The sequence below is a fragment of the Macaca nemestrina genome, chromosome 20 (genome assembly GCF_043159975.1).
Source record: "Macaca nemestrina isolate mMacNem1 chromosome 20, mMacNem.hap1, whole genome shotgun sequence".
Classification (NCBI taxonomy): Eukaryota; Metazoa; Chordata; class Mammalia; order Primates; family Cercopithecidae; genus Macaca; species Macaca nemestrina.
Window position 1 is genome coordinate 11,862,773 of NC_092144.1, and position 17,743 is coordinate 11,880,515.

Here is a 17,743-nt window from a genome sequence, read left to right on the forward strand (position 1 = left end):
CCTATCACAAAAGATGGCTCCTTGAGCCCATTCTGACAGTGAAGGAATCTCAAACTTTCCGACCTCCCACAGTACAATAATCATGTCTCTACAAAAGCAGAACATGACAGCCCAAGAATGCGAAAATAAGGACCTGAAATGGGTTGAGTAATAATGTTCCAACCCCTCAAACTACCATAAATGTTCCTGGTGAGAGAAGCAAAGGTGTGTATCTCCTGGTTCAGCCACTGGGTCCTCCACTGCATCTCCACGGTAGCCATCACTTCCACTGAGGCCTCAGCTGCCAGCAAACCTTGCTCCAGTCAGCCTCTGGACCCTAGTATCTTCACCGTGGTGTTGGATGCTGCCACCTGACCCATCCCTGCTGTTGGAGGAGGGTGGAGGCCAGAGGCCTAGAGAGTTCCAACTACAGGTCTCCAAGCGACAGAAAGATCACTTCTGGGACCCAGGGAGACCGTAAGTTGTTATGAGGGTAGATGGTGACCTGGTTTCCCTCAATGCTGCCACCTCCCTTCTAGAACACACTGACTTGCTCTCTAAGAAAAGGGTGGACTGACCCCAACAAAGGACAGACCCGACACCTATCATGCCTGTGCAATTCAGAAAAGGGAGAATTCGGTGGCTCCAGCAAGCAGTTTATTGGGAGTTGAGTTCACTTTGCCATATGATGTGAAGCAAGGTAGTTCCATGGCTTGTGAACCCTGACGCCAGCGCCTCCCATACACAACAGAGCTGGAGCTCTGCAGCGTGCGTCCTTTTCCAAAAACAGCCAGGTGCTACTCTTAGTGGGAGGCTAGGAAACCAGTCCTGGAGCAGGATGCACATGACATGCACTGACGTGAGAAGGCCGGAGCACCATCCGTGCATATGCTGCGGAATATCTCAGGATAGAACGTGCCAGAAAATGGGGAAAGCAAGTTAGGGGAGGTAAGCAGTTTGAGTGTCCTACAGCTAAGACATGGCAGAGTGTGTCTCTGTGACTCCACTAGCAGTTTTGAGATTATTCTGACTGTGGTGGTTGGTACAGGGCTGGTAACTGCAGGAGAGTGCATGCTGTGTGGTCAAGGGGCACGTGTCCCATGACACAGGTTCTGCTTCTTCAGCCCTCTCACCTCAGAGCCACCTGGGGTTGCCACAGAGAAATTTACATGTGAATTTCTAAACATGTTTCCCAGTAAGTATCCAAAGTGTAGGTTTGAGATGGGAAATGGAGCTGGAGATGACCTCAAAACAGCCCTGGAATAATGCGATGCTGACAATGTCTGTGAATTAGGATGTCCATAGGCATATCCCACTTGAGGAGAACTGTAAGGTTAGAAGCACAGCACTCCTACAGTCTGACCCAAGGACACTGATGGAAACTTAAAGGCAGATTCTGGGAGTCTTCTCACTTCTATCCAGTCATGTGTGTGAGCTGAGGGCAGCCACTGCCCTAGAGGGTGTTTCCTAACTTCTGACTGGATGCCACAAAAGGCCTGCTGGGACCCAAGTCCTTCTTCCCCATTCCTTTAATTCTTCCTACGAAGAATCTCGACAATGGCTGCACGTGTAATTGAAGATGTTCCCATATTGCTTACATTAAAGAAGGCTGCTCTCCAGCGTGGGTGGTTTCATGGTTTTAAAATGAACTGGGGGCCAGGCGCGGTGGCTCACGCCTGTAATCCCAACACTTTGGGAGGCCGAGGCGGGCGGATCACGAGGTCAGGAGATCGAGACCATCCTGGCTAACACGGTGAAACCCCGTCTCTACTAAAAATACAAAAAACTAGCCGGGCGTGGTGGCGGCGCCTGTAGTCCCAGCTACTCGGGAGGCTGAGGCAGGAGAATGGCATGAACCCGGGAGGCGGAGCTTGCAGTGAGCCGAGATCGCGCCACTGTACTCCAGCCTGGGCAGCAGAGTGAGACTCCGTCTCCAAAAAAAAAAAAAAAAAAAAAAAAAAAAAAATGAACTGGGGGCCAGGTGCGGTGGCTCATGCCTGTAATCCCAGCACTTTGGGAGGCCAAGGTGGGTGGATTACCTGAGGTCAGGAGTTCAAGACCAGCCTGGCCAACACGGTAAAATCCCATCTCTACTAAAAATATAAAAATTCATTGGGCGTGGTGGCATGTGCCTGTAATCCCAGCTACTGGGGGGGCCTGAGGCAGGAAGAGTGTTTTGACTTGGGAGGCAGAGGTTGCAGTGAGCTGAAATCATGCCACTGCACTCCAGCCTGGGCAACAGAGTGAGACTCCATCTCAAAAGAAAAAAAAAAAAAAAGTAAAATGAACTGGGGCTGGGCGTGGTGGCTCACACCTGTAATCCCAACACTTTGGGAGGCCAAGGTGGATGGATCATTTGAGGTCAAGAGTTTAAGATCAGCCTGGTCAACATGGTGAAACACTGTCTCTACTAAAAATATAAAAATTAGCTGGGCATGGTAGTGGGCACCTGTAATCCCAGCTACTTGGAAGGCTGAGGCAGAAGAATTGCTTGAACCCAAGAGGCAAAGGTTGCAGTGAGCCAGGATCACACCACTGCACTCCAGCCTGGGGCGACAGAGTGAGACTCCTCTCAAAAAACAGACAAAAAAAGGCTGGGAGCTGTGGCTCACACCTATAATCACAGCACTTTGGGAGGCCAAGGCGGGCAGATCACCTGAAGTTGGGGGTTCGAAACCAGCCTGACCAACATGGAGAAACCCCACATCTACTAAAATCACAAAATTAGACAGGCGTGGTGACGCATGCCTGTAATCCCAGCTTCTCAGGAGGCTGAGGCAGGAGAATCACTTGAACCCGGGGACAGAGGTTGCAGTGAGCTGAGATCACGCCACTGCACTCCAGCCTGGGCAACAAGAGCGAAACTCCATCTCAAAAAAAAAAAAAAACCACAAAAGATGGGATGGATAAAGAATTCTCCTCGGGGCCGGGCGCGGTGGCTCAAGCCTGTAATCCCAGCACTTTGGGAGGCCGAGACGGGCGGATCACAAGGTCAGGAGATCGAGACCATCCTGGCTAACATGGTGAAACCCCGTCTCTACTAAAAAAAAAAATACAAAAAACTAGCCGGGCTTGGTGGCGGGCGCCTATAGTCCCAGCTACTCGGGAGGCTGAGGCAGGAGAATGGCGTAAACCCGGGAGGCGGAGCTTGCAGTGAGCTGAGATCCGGCCACTGCACTCCAGCCTGGGCGGCAGAGCGAGACTCCGTCTCAAAAAAAAAAAAGAAAAAAAAAAAAAGAATTCTCCTTACAGTTTTTCTCAGTATATATTCTCAGGTGTCTTTAAAAGATTCTGTGAAGTGAAGGCTTTCCCACACTCCTTACATTCATATGGTTTCTGTCCATGGAGTCCATTCGCGTATTTGCAATCCTACAGGAGAGTGGAAGTGCCTCCCATATTTGTCAAATATTTAATTGCCGCATGAGTCATGTCTTCAAAGTGAATTAGGACAACTGAAGGCTTTTTTTTTTTTTTTTTTTTTTTTGAGACGGAGTCTCGCTCTGTCGCCCAGGCTGGAGTGCAGTGGCCAGATCTCAGCTCACTGCAAGCTCCGCCTCCCGGGTTCACGCCATTCTCCTGCCTCAGCCTCCCGAGTAGCTGGGACCACAGGTGCAGCCACCTCGCCCGGCTAATTTTTTGTGGGACAACTGAAGGCTTAATCACACCGTTTACATTCCTTGAATTTCTCTCCAGCATAAGTACTCTCATATATCCAAAAGGAACTAATACAGCTGACAGCATTGCCACACTGTTTACTTTCTTAGGGCTTCTGTCTAGTATGAGTCCTTTCATGCACGTGCAAAGACTTTGAGTAACTGAAGGCTTTACCACATTGTCTACATTGAAAGGGTCTTTCTCCAGTATGAATTCTTTTGTGTACTTTCAGAGAATTTAAACAAGTGAAAGCTTTGCCACACTGCTTACACTCACATGGTTTCACTCCAGTGTGACTTCTTTCATGCCTTCGAAGGTGACTGAAGTAAATGAAGACCCGACCACACTGTTTGCATTCATAGGGTTTCTCTCTAGTATGGGTTCTTTCATGGATTCGAAAGTGAGTGGAATAAAGAAAGGCTTTACCACATTCTTTACATTCGTAAGTTTTCTCGCCAGTGTGAACTCTTTCGTGCAATTGAAGGTAACTTGAAGAATTGAAGGCTTTACCACATTGTTTACACTCATAGGGTTTTTCTCCAAAATGAGTTCTTTCGTGCACTTGACAGGAACTAGACGACTTGAAGGCTTCCCCACATTTCTTACATGTATAAGGTTGAACTCCGGTGTGGGTTTTCACATGTTTTCGAAGGCTTGAGTGAGAAAAGAAGGCTCTCCCACATTCCCTACATACAAAAGGTTTCTCTCCAGTATGAGTTTTCTCATGACTCCGTAAGTACGTGGGACAACTGAAGGCTTTCCCACACTGCTTACATTCATAAGGTTTCTCTCCGGTGTGAGTCCTTTCGTGGGTTAGAAAAGGCTGGTAATAGATAAAGGCTTTTCCACACTGTTTACATTTGTAGGGTTTCTCTCCAGTGTGATTTTTTTCATGGCGCCGAAGAGCGGTAAGATATCTGAACGCCTTCCCACATTCCTTACATTCATAGGGTGTCTCTCCAGTATGAATTCTTATATGGTTTCGAAAGGAAAAGAGAAATGCGAAGGCCTTGCCACATTCTTTACATTCGTATGGTTTCTCTCCAGTATGAATTCTTTCATGGGTTCGGATACTGGAGCTGCGAGTGAAGGTTTTCCCACATTCTTTACATTTATGTGGCTTCTCTCCATATTCGTGATACTCATTTGGTTTCTGTTCCGTGTGAGACCGCATGTGTCTATTAAGGGAGACCTGATGCATGAAGACTTCCCCACACACACTGCAGTCACATGGTTTTAATCCAGTAGGAGTTTCCAGGTTCGTATGAAGATCAGGAATCGGGCTACTGCTTTTTCCACACGGACGATCCTCTTTATTTTCACAGAGTGTTTCAACCATAGGACTGCTGTAGAAAATGAGTACCATATTATTAATAGTTTTGTACTAATGATCTTATATTTATTAGCAAGTACCAGAATTACATTTTAAATATTTTCAGAGAAACTCTGTTATCTTCCCTGTCTAAATTGTTTGAAAGCTAATATACTCAATACTCTAGAATAGGCGGCGACCATAGCTATTATCAAAATAGCCAAGAATTTTTTTTTTTTTTTTTTTTTGAGACAGAGTCTCGCTCTGTCGCCCAGGCTGGAGTGCAGTGGCGCGATCTTGGCTCACTGCAAGCTCTGCCTCCCAGGTTCACACCATCCTCCTGCCTCACCCTCCCGAGTAGCTGGGACTACAGGCGCCCATCACCACACTCAACTAATTTTTTTGTTTTTTTTAGTAGAGATGGGGTTTCACCATGTTAGCCAGGCTGGTCTCGATCTCCCGACCTCGTGATCCGCCTGCCTCAGCCTCCCAAAGTGCTGGGATTACAGGCGTGAGCCACTGCACCTGGCCTTTTTTTTTTTTTTTTTTTTAAAAAGATGGAGTTTTGCTCTTGCTGCCCAAGCTGGAGTGCAATGGTGTGATCTCAGCTCACCGTGACGTCCACCTCCTGGGTTAAAGTGATTCTCCTGCCTTAGCCTCCCAAGTAGCTGGGATTACAGGCATGTACCACCACAGCCCGCTAATTTTGTATTTTTTTTTTAAGTAGAGACAGGGTTTCTCCATGTTGGTCAGGCTGGTCTTGAACTCCTGACCTCAGGTGTTCCACCTGCCTCGGCCTCCCAAAGTGCTGGGATTACATGCATGAGACACCATGTCCGGCCAGGATTTTTACATACTGTTTCATAGTGATTTCTTTTCACACCCTGAACATCTATGACTTTTTTTTTTTTCTGTAGAGACAGGTTTTCTCTATGTTGACCAGGCTGATGTTGAACTCCTGGCATCAAGCAATTCTCCAGCCTTCACCTCCCAAAGGCTGGGATTAGAGGTATTAGGTACCTTGCCCAGCCCATGACAGTTTCAATGAAACGTCTTCAGTAAAAATGTTCTAAGAACGAATAAACTTGAAACTGTGCTTATTGTTTTGCTTGCTTGGCTTTTGAAATTTATGAAACAGTAAGATTTTCTCAGGGGCTAATTACTCATGAATGCAACTCACCTTGGTTTTCTTCCTTGGTTTTTGGGGTCATCTTCAACATCTTGGTCTTTCCATTTTTCCCCTAAAATACAAGCCCAGAGAACCCACTATAAATTATTAGAAATTAAAGAAAATTGTAACACTCTAAGATCCATGATTAGCTATGACCGTGTCTGGTTTACTTACTAAAGTATTCTCTACCCACATTTTTTTTTTCTTTTGAGACAGAATCTTGCTCTGTTGCCCAGGCTGGAGTGCAATGGTGCAGTCTCAGCTCACTGCAACCTCTGCCTCCCGGGTTCAAGCAATTATTTTGCCTCAACCTGCTGAGTAGCCAGAATTACAGGCACCTGCCACCACGCCTGGCTAATTTTTTATACTTTTAGTAGAGACGGGGTTTCACCATGTTGGTCAGGCTGGTCTCAGACTCCTGACCTCATAATCTGCCCACCTTGGCCTCCCAAAGAGCTGGGATTACAGGTGCGAGCCACCGTGCCCAGCCCTTTCCCACATTTTAAATCTTGGAACACAGTTGTTGTGCAAGAAACACTTGTTCTCTCCTTAATTAAGTAGAGAAATTATGTCACCCTTACCTATGCAGGCCAGGTTCTTGAAGGTTGCCCGCATCACATCTCTGTAGATATTCCTCTGGCCAGGATCCAGCAAAGCCCACTCCTCCAGGGTGAAGTTCACAGCCACATCCTCAAGGGAGATGGAGTCCTAAAACATCCCCCATGTGTATAGGAGGAGGGGTGAGATTGGCAGTAGTGAGGATCCATTCTCAGAATTCCTGAGAAATTCCATATAATCCTGTAGTCTCGGTTCAGTGGTATGACTTTGTTGTCAGAACTCTCTTTCCACACTTACACTTCCTCATAAATTTAACACTATCATGAACATACAAAAATTATTTCTATATTTTAACTGTGATCACTTGAAGCCTTTTTTTTTTTTTTTTGAGACGGAGTCTCGCTCTGTCGCCCAGGCTGGAGTGCAGTGGCGCGATCTCGGCTCACTGCAAGCTCCGCCTCCTGAGTAGCTGGAACTACAGGCACCTGCCACCTCGCCTGGCTAGTTTTTTGTATTTTTTAGTAGAGACGGGGTTTCACCGTGTTAGCCAGGATGGTCTCAATCTCCTGACCTCGTGATCCGCCCGTCTCGGCCTCCCAAAGTGCTGGAATTACAGGCTTGAGCCACTGCGCTCGGCCATTTTTTTTTTTTTTTTTTGAGACAGAGTCTCACTCTGTCACCCAGGCTGGAGTACAGTGGCCGGATCTCAGCTCACTGCAAGCTCCGTCTCCCAGGTTTATGCCATTCTCCTGCCTCAGCCTCCCAAGTAGCTGGGACTACAGGCACCCGCCACCTCGCCCGGCTAGTTTTTTGTATTTTTAGTAGAGACGGGGTTTCACCGTGTTAGCCAGGATGGTCTCGATCTCCTGACCTCATGATCCGCCCGTCTCGGCCTCCCAAAGTGCTGGGATTACAGGCTTGAGCCACCGCGCCCGGCCTATTTTTTTTTTTTTTTTTTTTGAGATGGAGTCTTGCTTTCGCTCAGGCTGGAGTGCAGTGGCGCAATCTCACTGCAACCTCTGCCTCCTGGGTTCAAGTGATTATCCTGTCCCAGCCTCCCGAGTAGCTGGGACTACAGGGGTGTGCCATCATGCCCGGCTAGTATTTTGTATTTTTAGTAGAGATGGGGTTTCACCATGTTAACCAGGATGGTCTTGATCTCCTGACCTCTTGATTCGCCCCCTCAGCCTCCTAAAGTTCTGGGATTACAGGCATGAGCCACCACGCCCGGCCACCTTATTGTTCTTTAAATGCAGACCCAAGACCACCTTAGAGATATGAGAAAAATGCTATACAAATGAAACAAATTGTAAGATCATCAATTCCTTGTGAGAAAACCTCTTTCATTTTCTACCTTATTACACACCATATCACTCAACATTTCATGAAACTTGGTGTCAAATCTGGATGAGATTTTTGTAAACGAATACACCCTTTAGACTATAAGTTGCACATCTCCCATTGAGGATTAAAAACTGTATACTTTTTTCTTTTTTTTAAATTAACTATTTTTATTTTTTTTTAGACAGAGTCTCGCTCTGTAGCCCAGGCTGGAGTGCAGTGGCACAATCTCGGCTCACTGCAAGCTCCGCCTCCCGGGTTCACGCCATTCTGCTGCCTCAGTCTCCCGAGTAGCTGGGACTATAGGAGACCACCACCAAGCCTGGCTAATTTTTGTATTTTTAGTAGAGATGGGGTTTCACCCTGTTAGCCAGGCTGGTCTTGATCTCCTGACCTCGTGATCCGCCTCCTCGGCCTCCCAAAGTGCTAAGATTACAGGCTTGAGCCACCGCGCCCGGCCATTTTTATTTTTCGTAAACAACATGAGACATCAGGAAGTCTGTGGAAAGCCAGAAGTCACTGGCCATGTTGCCCTGAAGGACCCCAGGCCATTAGAACCATGCAAATCCAGCTGGCTGAATGAAAATATTCTTTTGTAGAAGTATTAATTTCAACGTGTTTGTGGAACATTTGTCATACGTTCAGTTTTTCCTTTCTGTCTCATTTCATGGGTCTAGGAGGTTATTGGAAAGAAAGCACGGCAACTGGGACCTCTATAAAACCCCTGTACTCATGAAAGGGTTTATTACTCACATGCTTGAGATCTCAGGCAAAGCTGTGTAGGCTTTCAAGCACTTGTGAAATGGCTTCAGAGAGCAAGAAAAGGAGCCTGGCTGGGGATTTTTACTGACATTAGGGAGTGGGCTAGTGTGAGTTCAAGCATACAAGTAGAGGCTGATGTGAATTGGCTCTGTCACCAGCACCAAATGAGGGTGACCCAGGCGTTCTTCCTACCACATCTATATGTGGGGTACACAGTGGAAACTGAGGAATGAGTTTTTTTTTTTTTCTTTTTTTTTTTTTGAGACGGAGTCTTGCTGTGTCGCCCAGGCTGGAGTGCAGTGGCGCAATCTCGGCTCACTGCAAGCTCCGCCTCCCGGGTTCACGCCATTCTCCTGCCTCAGCCTCCCGAGTAGCTGGGACTACAGGCGCCCGCCACTGCGCCCGGCTAATTTTTTTCTATTTTTAGTAGAGACGGGGTTTCACCATGGTCTCGATCTCCTGACCTTGTGATCCGCCCGCCTCGGCCTCCCAAAGTGCTGGGATTACAGGCGTGAGCCACCGTGCCCGGCCGGAATGAGGTTTTAAAGCTGTGAGCAGTCAAAGGCCGGGTGGGACGGCTCACGCCTGTAATCCCGGCACTTTGGGAGGCAGAGGCGGGCGGATCACTTGACGTCAGGAGTCCAAACACTACACCTCCAGCCCTTTTTCTCTCTCCCGACTTTGGGGGATAGAGCTAAAGGACGATCAAGACTGGGTGTCTTTCTGGACATCAATCCCCACCCTGAAGTTAGGTAGGCGTTCCAGTAGTCATTTATTTACAACAAAAGAGGCTCCTATTACCCTTATCACTCATGAAATTCCAAGAGATTTAGGAACTCTGTACTAGGAACCACACACAAAAGACCAAATGTCTTTTTTATCATAAAACACCATGGCTCAGGGGCACAGGCTCACCAGAAGACAGATGATTCATAGGATTATATCATGTTTCCACTCCAGTCACTGGTAACAGTGTGTCATTAGAGTTTTGTTTTTTAGTTTGAGTCCCAGTCTCACTCTGTCACCCAGGCTGGAGTGCAGTGGCGCAATCTTGGTTCACTGCAACGTCTGCCTTCGGTGTTCAAGCAGTTCTCCTGCCTCAGCCAACCGAGTAGCTGGAATTACAGGCATGCGCAACCACACCCAGCTAATTTTTGTATTTTTAGTAGAGACAAGGTGTTTCTTCTGTTGGCCAGGCTGGTCTCAAACTCCTACCTCAAGTAATCCGCCCACCTCGGCCTCCCAAAGTGCTAGGATTACACCACTCCTGGCCTGGGTTTTTATTTTAAAACAGTAGACCAGGCCGGGTGTGGTGGCTCACGCCTGTAATCCCAGCACTTTGGGAGGCGGGAGGCAGGCAGATCACTTGAGGTCAGGAGTTTGAGACCAGCCTAGCCAACATAGCAAAACTCCATCTCTACTAAAAATACACAAATTCACCGGGTGTGGTGGGCACCTGTAATCCCAGCTACTTGGGAAGCTGAGGGAGGAGAATCACTTAAACCCGGGAGGCAGAGGTTGCAATGAGCCAATATTGCGTCCCTGAACTCCAGCCTAGGTGACAGAGCGAGACTCCATCTCAAAAAATAAAATAAAATTTAAAATAAAACAGTAGAATACAATGAAACAATATTTTACTATTTCTTTCTGCATGTTTCACAATTAAATATCTAGAGAACCCCAAAAATGACAGAACACAGAAAACCAGGGACAACAACAACAAAGGCAATTTTATCTATTGACACCTACAGCTACTGAAAATAGTAAACACAGCCTCAAATCAACAGGATAAACCTAAACCCTCACATTTAAAGCCTGTTTACCTCAGTTCCTTTTCAACACCATGCCCAGATTTCAACAGACATTACAAGATATATTAAAAGACGTAGACGGTTTGAAGAGACAGTGCAGGCACCAGAACCAGACTGAGATATAAAAGAGATGCTGGAATTATCAGACCAGAAATTTCTTTCTTTTCTTTTTCATTTTTCCTTTTTTTACTCTGTTGCCTAGGCTGGATTGCAGTGACACAATCTCAGCTCACTGATACTGTCATAGTGGATAAAAGAGAGTACCTGGCCAGGTGTGGCTCGTGCCCGTAATCCCAGCACTTTGGAAGGCTGAGGCAGGAGGACCTCTTGAGGTCAGGAGTTTGAGACCAGCCTGACCAAAATGGAGAAACCCCGTCTCTACTAAAAATACAAAATTAGCCAGGCGTGGTGGCACATGCCTGTAATCCCAGCTACTCACGAGACAGGAGAATCACTTGAACTCGGGAGGCAGAGGTTGCAATGAGGCGAGATCATGCCATTGCTCTCCAGCCTGGGCAACAAGAGTAAAACTCCATCTCAAAAAAAAGAAAAGAAAAAAAAAAAAGAAAAAAGAATACCTACTATATGTTGTCTGCAAGAAATCCACTTTTTTTTTTTTTTTTAACTTTCTTTTGTTTTTTAGAGACAGGGTCATGCTCTGTCACCCAGGCTGGAGCGCAGTTGTGGGATGACAGATAACTGTAACCTCAAACTCCTGGGCTCAAAGGATTCTCTCACCTCAGCCTCTGAGTAGCTGGAACCACAGGTGTGCACTACCATCCCTGGATAATTTTGTTGTTTCTTTTTATAGAGATGAGGTCTCACTATGTTGCCCAGGCTTGTCTCAAACTCCTGGCCTCAAGCAATCATCCTGCCTCAGCCTCCCAAAGCGCTGGGATTGCAGGTGCGAGCCACCATGCCTAGGCCAACAAATCCACTTTAAATATATCACAGATACATTAAAAATAAACGAATAGAGAAAGATATACCATGCTAACACTAATTATTATTATTATTATTTTGAGACAGAGTCTCACTCTGTTGCCCAGGCTGGAGTGCAGTGGTGCAATCTTAGCTGCAACCTCCACCTCCCGGGTTCAAGTGATTCTCCTGCCTCAGTCCCCTGTGTATCTGGGATTACAGGCATGCACCACCACGCCCGGCTAATTTTTTTTTCTTTTTGAGACGAGGTTTCACTCTTGTCGCCCAGGCTGGAGTGCAATGGCGCAATCTCAGCTCACTACAATCTCCACCTCGCAGGTTCAAGCGATTCTCCTGCCTCAGCCTCCTGAGTAGCTGGGATTGCAGGTGCCTGCCACCATACCCAGCTAATTTTTTGTATTTTTAGTAGAGACAGGGTTTCACCATGTTGGCCAGGCTGGTCTCAAACTCCTGACTTCAGGCGATCCGCCTGCCTCGGCCCCCCAAAGTGCTGGGATTCAAGCATGAGCCACCGTGCCTGGTCAATTTTTGTATTTTTAGTAGAGACGGGGTGTCACCATGTTGGTTAGGCTGGTCTTAAACTCCTGACCTCGTGATGTGCTCGCCTTGGCCTCCCAAAGTGCTGGGATTACAAACGTGAACCACCACACCTGGTCAACACTAATTTTTAAAAAGCTGGCATAGCCTTATTAATTTCAGAAAAAGCTGACTTCATAGCATGAAAATATCAGTGATAGAAGGGCATTACATACTGACGAAAGGATCAATTCACCAAGAAGACAAGGCAACCTTTACTGTGTATGTACATAAACCACAGAGTGGCAAAATACATGAGGGGAAAACTAATGCAACTGCAGGAAAAAACACAGGAACGCACTGGTACAGCTGTATACTTCAACAACCCCCATCGTTCATTTAGAGATCCAGCAGGCAGAAATCAGGAAGGACATAACTAAATTGAACAGCACCAGCAAAACAACTGGACTTAATTGAAAACCAGAATAATTCATTAACAGCAGAATATACATTCTTCTCAAGTTCACATGGAATATTCACCAAGATACCTCACATTCTGGTAAATAAAATACTTCCTAGCAAATTTAAAAGACTAGAGAATACAGGCCGGGCGCGGTGGCTCACGCCTGTAATCCCAGCACTTTGGGAGGCCGAGGCGGGCGGATCACGACGTCAGGAGATCGAGACCATCCTGGCTAGCACGGTGAAACCCTGTCTGTACTAAAAATACAAAAAACTAGCCAGACGTGGTGGCGGGCGCCTGTTGTCCCAGCTACTCGGGAGGCTGAGGCAGGAGAATGGCGTGAACCCGGGAGTCAGAGCCTTGCAGTGAGATGAGATTGCACCACTGCACTCCAGCCTGGGTGACAGAGCAAGACTCCGTCCCCAAAAAAAGAAAAAAAAAAAAAAAGAGAATGTTCTCAGATTTAGAATTACTAACAGAAAGATAGCTTGAAAACCCACAAATATTTGGAGATTAAATACTGAACTTCTAAACAATGCATGGATAAGTCTCAAGAGATATTAAAAATTATTTTGAATTAAATAAAAATAGAACGTATCAAAACATGTAAAATGCAGCAAAAGGAGTGCCTGGCTGCAATTTATACTATTAAACACATATACCACCAAAGAATGATCTGTAATCAATAATCTCAGTATCTAACTTAAAAAACTAAAAACAGGCCAGGCATGGTGGCTCACACCTATAATCCCAGTGCTTTGGGAGGCTAAGTCAGGCAGATCACCTGAGGTCAGGACTTTGAGACCAGGCTGGCCAACATGGCGAAACCTCATCTCTACAAATACAAATAACAAAAATACCCTCTAATGTACTCTAAAATACAAAAATTAGCCAGGCGTGGTGGTGCATGCCTATAGTCCAGCTACTTGGGAGGCTGAGGTAGGAGAAATCGCTTGAACCTGAGAGGCTGATGTTGCAATGAGCCGAGATCACGCCACTGCACTCCAGCCTGAGTGACAGAGCGAGACTCCATCCCCGCCGCCCCCCAAAACCCAGTCCTGCGCTGGGAAAGACCATGTTAAGAAAATGAAAAGACAAGCTACAGACAGAGAGAAATTCTTTGCAAAACACCTATCTGATAAAGGACTGGTATTGAAACTACTAAAAGAACTATTAAAACTCAGTAACAGGAAGACAATCCAATTAAAAATGGGCAAAAGATATGAACATATACATCACCAAAGAAGAATGAGAGATGGTAAACAAGTACATGAAAACATGCTCAATATCACATGGCATTAGGGAGTCAATAAAACTAAGATAAATAAAACTGAGTAAGATATTACCATACTCACTAAATGGCTAAATTTTAAAACACTGGAAACACCAAATGATGGTGAAGATGGAGAACAATAGGTATCATCATTATTTGCTGTTGGCAATGGAAAATGGTACTCCCACTTTGAAAAGCAGACAGTTAAAAAACAAAACACACTTTTTTTTTTTTTTTTTTTTGAGACGGAGTCTCGCTCTGTCGCCCAGGCTGGAGTGCAGTGGCGCGATCTCGGCTCACTGCAAGCTCCGCCTCCCGGGTTTACACCATTCTCCTGCCTCAGCCTCTTAAGTAGCTGGGACTACAGGCGCCCGCCACCTCGCCCGGCTAGTTTTTTGTATTTTTTAGTAGAGACGGGGTTTCAGTGTGTTAGCCAGGATGGTCTCCATCTCCTGACCTCGTGATCCACCCGTCTCGGCCTCCCAAAGTGCTGGGATTACAGGCTTGAGCCACCGCGCCCGGCCTAAAACACACTCTTAAATTGTAATCTAGTCATCATGCTCCTAGGTATTTACTCAAATGAGCTGAAAACTTATGTTCATGCCAAAACCTGCACATGAAGGCTTATACCTTCATTCAAAACCTTGCAACCCTTAGAGTGAACCAAGGTATCTCTCAACAGACATATGGATAAACCATCTGGTTCACCCATAGAATGATAAAAAGAAATCAGGTATCGGCTGGGCGTGGTGGCTCACGCCTGTAATCCCAGCACTTTGGGAGGCCAAGGAGCGTGGATCATGAGGTCAGGAGATCTCGACTATCCTGGCCAACATGGTGAAACCCCGTTTCTACTGAAAATACAAAAATTAGCTGAGTGTGGTGGCGCTTGCCTGTAATCTCAGCTATTCAGGAGGCTGAGGCAGGAGAATCAGGTATCAAGCCATGAAATGACATGGAGGCTAGGTATGGTGGCTCCCACCTGTAGTACCAGCTACTCAGGGGACTGAGGCAGGAGGATCACTTGAGTCCGGGAGTTCAAGACCAGCATGGGTGATGTGACAAGACCCTATCTCAACAAAAAAGAAAAGACATGGAGGAACCTTGACTTGAAAATAAGTGAAAGAAGCCAATCTAAATGGTTATATACTATGTAGTTTCAAAGATGACATTCAGGAAAAGACAAAATTATGACAGAGTAAAAAGGCTTTTGATTGTCAAGAATTTGGAAAGAGGGAGGGATTAATGAATAGGGGAAGCACAGGAGATATTTAGGTGAGGGAAAGCATCCTACATGATGCAGGTATGATGAATAGCAGTTATTATACATTTGCCAAAACCCATAGATTGTATAACAGAGTCAGCTCTAACGTAAACTGTGGACTTCGAGGCATCAATATTGGTACATCAATTATAACAGATGTATTAAAGTAATACAAAATATAAAAAGGATAAACTATGTGGAGGCAGAGGGATCAAGTGGGAACACTATACTTTCTCATAAATTTTTCTTTAAGTCTGAAATAGCTCTACAGAAATAAAGTCTATTAGAAAAATAAAAATGATGAAGACAGGCTAATGACAGTTCACCCCTAACTTGTTGATGAATGAAACATACAACCTTTCACTCAATTCATGAATTTTATTTTAGTAAGCCTTTATGGTGCTTTCTGAGCCAGAGACTGGTAAAGGCGATGGAAGTTCCATAGAATGCCTTGTTCAAAAGCCCATCACTCTCTATTTTGAGAAGTGAAATAAGAGCTTTGATTAATATCAGTAGTGTCTGGAACTCTCGCAGGAGTATAAGAGTGTCCAGGCAAAGTCTTGGATTGTGGGATTACCCTACGTAGAGGTGTATATTATCTTGACTTATATGGCTAGCTGTGAGGTAAAAAAAAGATTCCCAGAGTTTTGTGGGTTTTCTTTTTCTTTTTTCCTTTGAGATGAAGTCTCGCTCTGTTGCCCAGGCTAGAGTGCAGCGGCACAATCTCGGCTCACTGAAACCTCCACCTCCCTGGTTCAAGCAATTCTCCTGCCTCAGCCTCCTGAGTAGCTGGGATTACAGGCACGAGTCACCACGCCTGGCTAGTTTTTTTGTATTTTTAGTAGAGACGGGGTTTCACCATGTTGGCCAGGCTGGTTTCGAACTCCTGACCTCAAGTGATCCACCCGCCTTAGCCTCCCAAAGTGCTGGGATTACAGGCGTGAGCCACCGCACCTAGCCTAATATTCCCAGAGTTCTTTTACTACAAAGGTGCAACTCTTAGACAATCACTCAAGTGTGTAAACATGCACAGATGGGATTTATTGTTGGCCAGTGCTAAGATGACTACCTGATGGGCTGCCCTTGAGTCCAGTCCTTTATCAGGTCCATTTCAATTAAGGGATAAAAAGCAGCAGCTCTTTACCGAGAGCTCCACCGTGTACAAATGTGGCCATGTCACCCATAAAGTCTACACACTCCCCACTGCTGTTCATTCAGTAGCAAAGGATCTAGGAGAAGGTAGACCTCCTCCAGCACCATGACATCTGGCAAGGAAGTAAGAAAAGAAGTCACCCCTCCACCCCAACTCCTACAGAGAGGATATGCTGAAGGCTAACATTTGGCTCTGTAATTTTGAAAGGAGGTCTGTGTAGGTTGCTGTTTCCAGGACCCATGGCAAAATGAGCAGCTGAGTAGACTCACATGTTCAGGACCTGGGAGAGCCTCAATGTTCAGGAGAACCTGGTACATGGTGGTCACTGCAGCTCTAATGGCATATAGTGTGGGGCCAAGGGCTGTTTCTTGCATGAGAGCCCTATGGACAACTTATGGTTATCATGGATAATTACAAGAGGCATAAGAGGAGGTTTCTAAAGCCACTATAGTGGCCAGGAATAGTGGCTCATGCCTGTAATCCCAGCACTTTGGGAGGCCATGGCAGGCAGATCACCAGAGGTCAGGAGTTCGAGACCAGCCTGGCCAACATGGCAAAATCCCGTCTCTACTAAAAATACAGAAATTAGCTGGGTGTGGTGGTGCACACCTGTAATTCCAGCTACTCTGGAGGCTGAGGTAGGAGAATTGCTTGAACCAGGGAGGTGGAGGTTGCAGAGAGATGACATCATGCTACTGCACTCCGACCTGGGAGACAGAGCAAGACTCCAGCTCAAAGAAAACAAAAACAAAAACAAAACAAAAACAAAAACAAAAGCCTCTACAGTGCTCTGGAGGCACTAACAGGAGTGTGGTAGCAGCAACGTCCAGGCAATGATGACCAGTTTCCAAGTCACAGCATAAATAGGCTTAAGTAAAATTTATAGAGGACTATGTTACCTCCTGAACATCAAAAAAGCCCAAATGATGTTGTGGGTGCTGAGAGGAACAACAGCTCTGTTGATGGTGTCAGGCAGGGAGCAGCCCTCTGATTACCAAATAATTCCTAAGAATTTAACTTAGGTGTCACCCTGGACAAGGGTGGTAGCTGCAGTGAAGATCTCGCCTATAGAGATTATATACAAAGGCAAGGCCTTTGAGGGTCCCTGAAAGCAACCAGGTGAATTATATCATGTCCCTTCAAAAGTGAAGGGAGAAATAAAAATAAATAAATAAACAACAAAAAGTGAAGGGAGGTCAGCACCGTGGCTCACACCTGTAACCCTAGCACTTTTGGAGGCGGCGGAGAGAGGATCACTTGAGCTCAGGAGTTGAAGACTAGCCTGGGCAACATAGTGAGACCTTGTCTCTAAAAAATAAAAAATTTACTTATTTATTTATTGATTTATTTACTTACTTAGTAACTTATTGAGACAGAGTCTTGCTCTGTCGCCCAGGCTAGAGTGCAGTGGCATGACCTTGGCTCACTGCAACCTCCCCCTCCTGGGTTCAAGCAATTCTCCTGCCTCAGCCTCCCAAGTAGCTGGGACTACAGGCATGCGCCACCACAACTGACTAATTTTTTGTGTTTTTAGTAGAGACGGG

General features: G+C 46.0%; 1 protein-coding gene across 4 annotated transcripts in view; it reads right to left on the reverse strand.

Moving 5' to 3' along the window:
• Window positions 1-3,129: 3,129 nt before the first annotated feature.
• LOC105467528 (zinc finger protein 490) overlaps window positions 3,130-17,743 on the reverse strand; it is a 30,096-nt gene continuing 15,482 nt past the window's right edge. The window contains exons 4-6 of one of the 4 annotated variants that reach the window (XM_071086978.1): window positions 6,698-6,824; window positions 6,126-6,186; window positions 3,130-4,976 (exon numbers count right to left, since the gene is read on the reverse strand). In XM_071086978.1, coding sequence (XP_070943079.1) covers window positions 3,740-4,976; window positions 6,126-6,186; window positions 6,698-6,824 — 1,425 coding nt within the window. In that variant the 3' untranslated portion in view covers window positions 3,130-3,739. Of the gene's footprint in view, window positions 4,980-6,125; window positions 6,187-6,697; window positions 6,825-17,743 lie in introns of all 4 variants that reach the window. The other 3 variants (XM_071086977.1, XM_071086979.1, XM_011717217.2) reach the window with 3 other exon arrangements.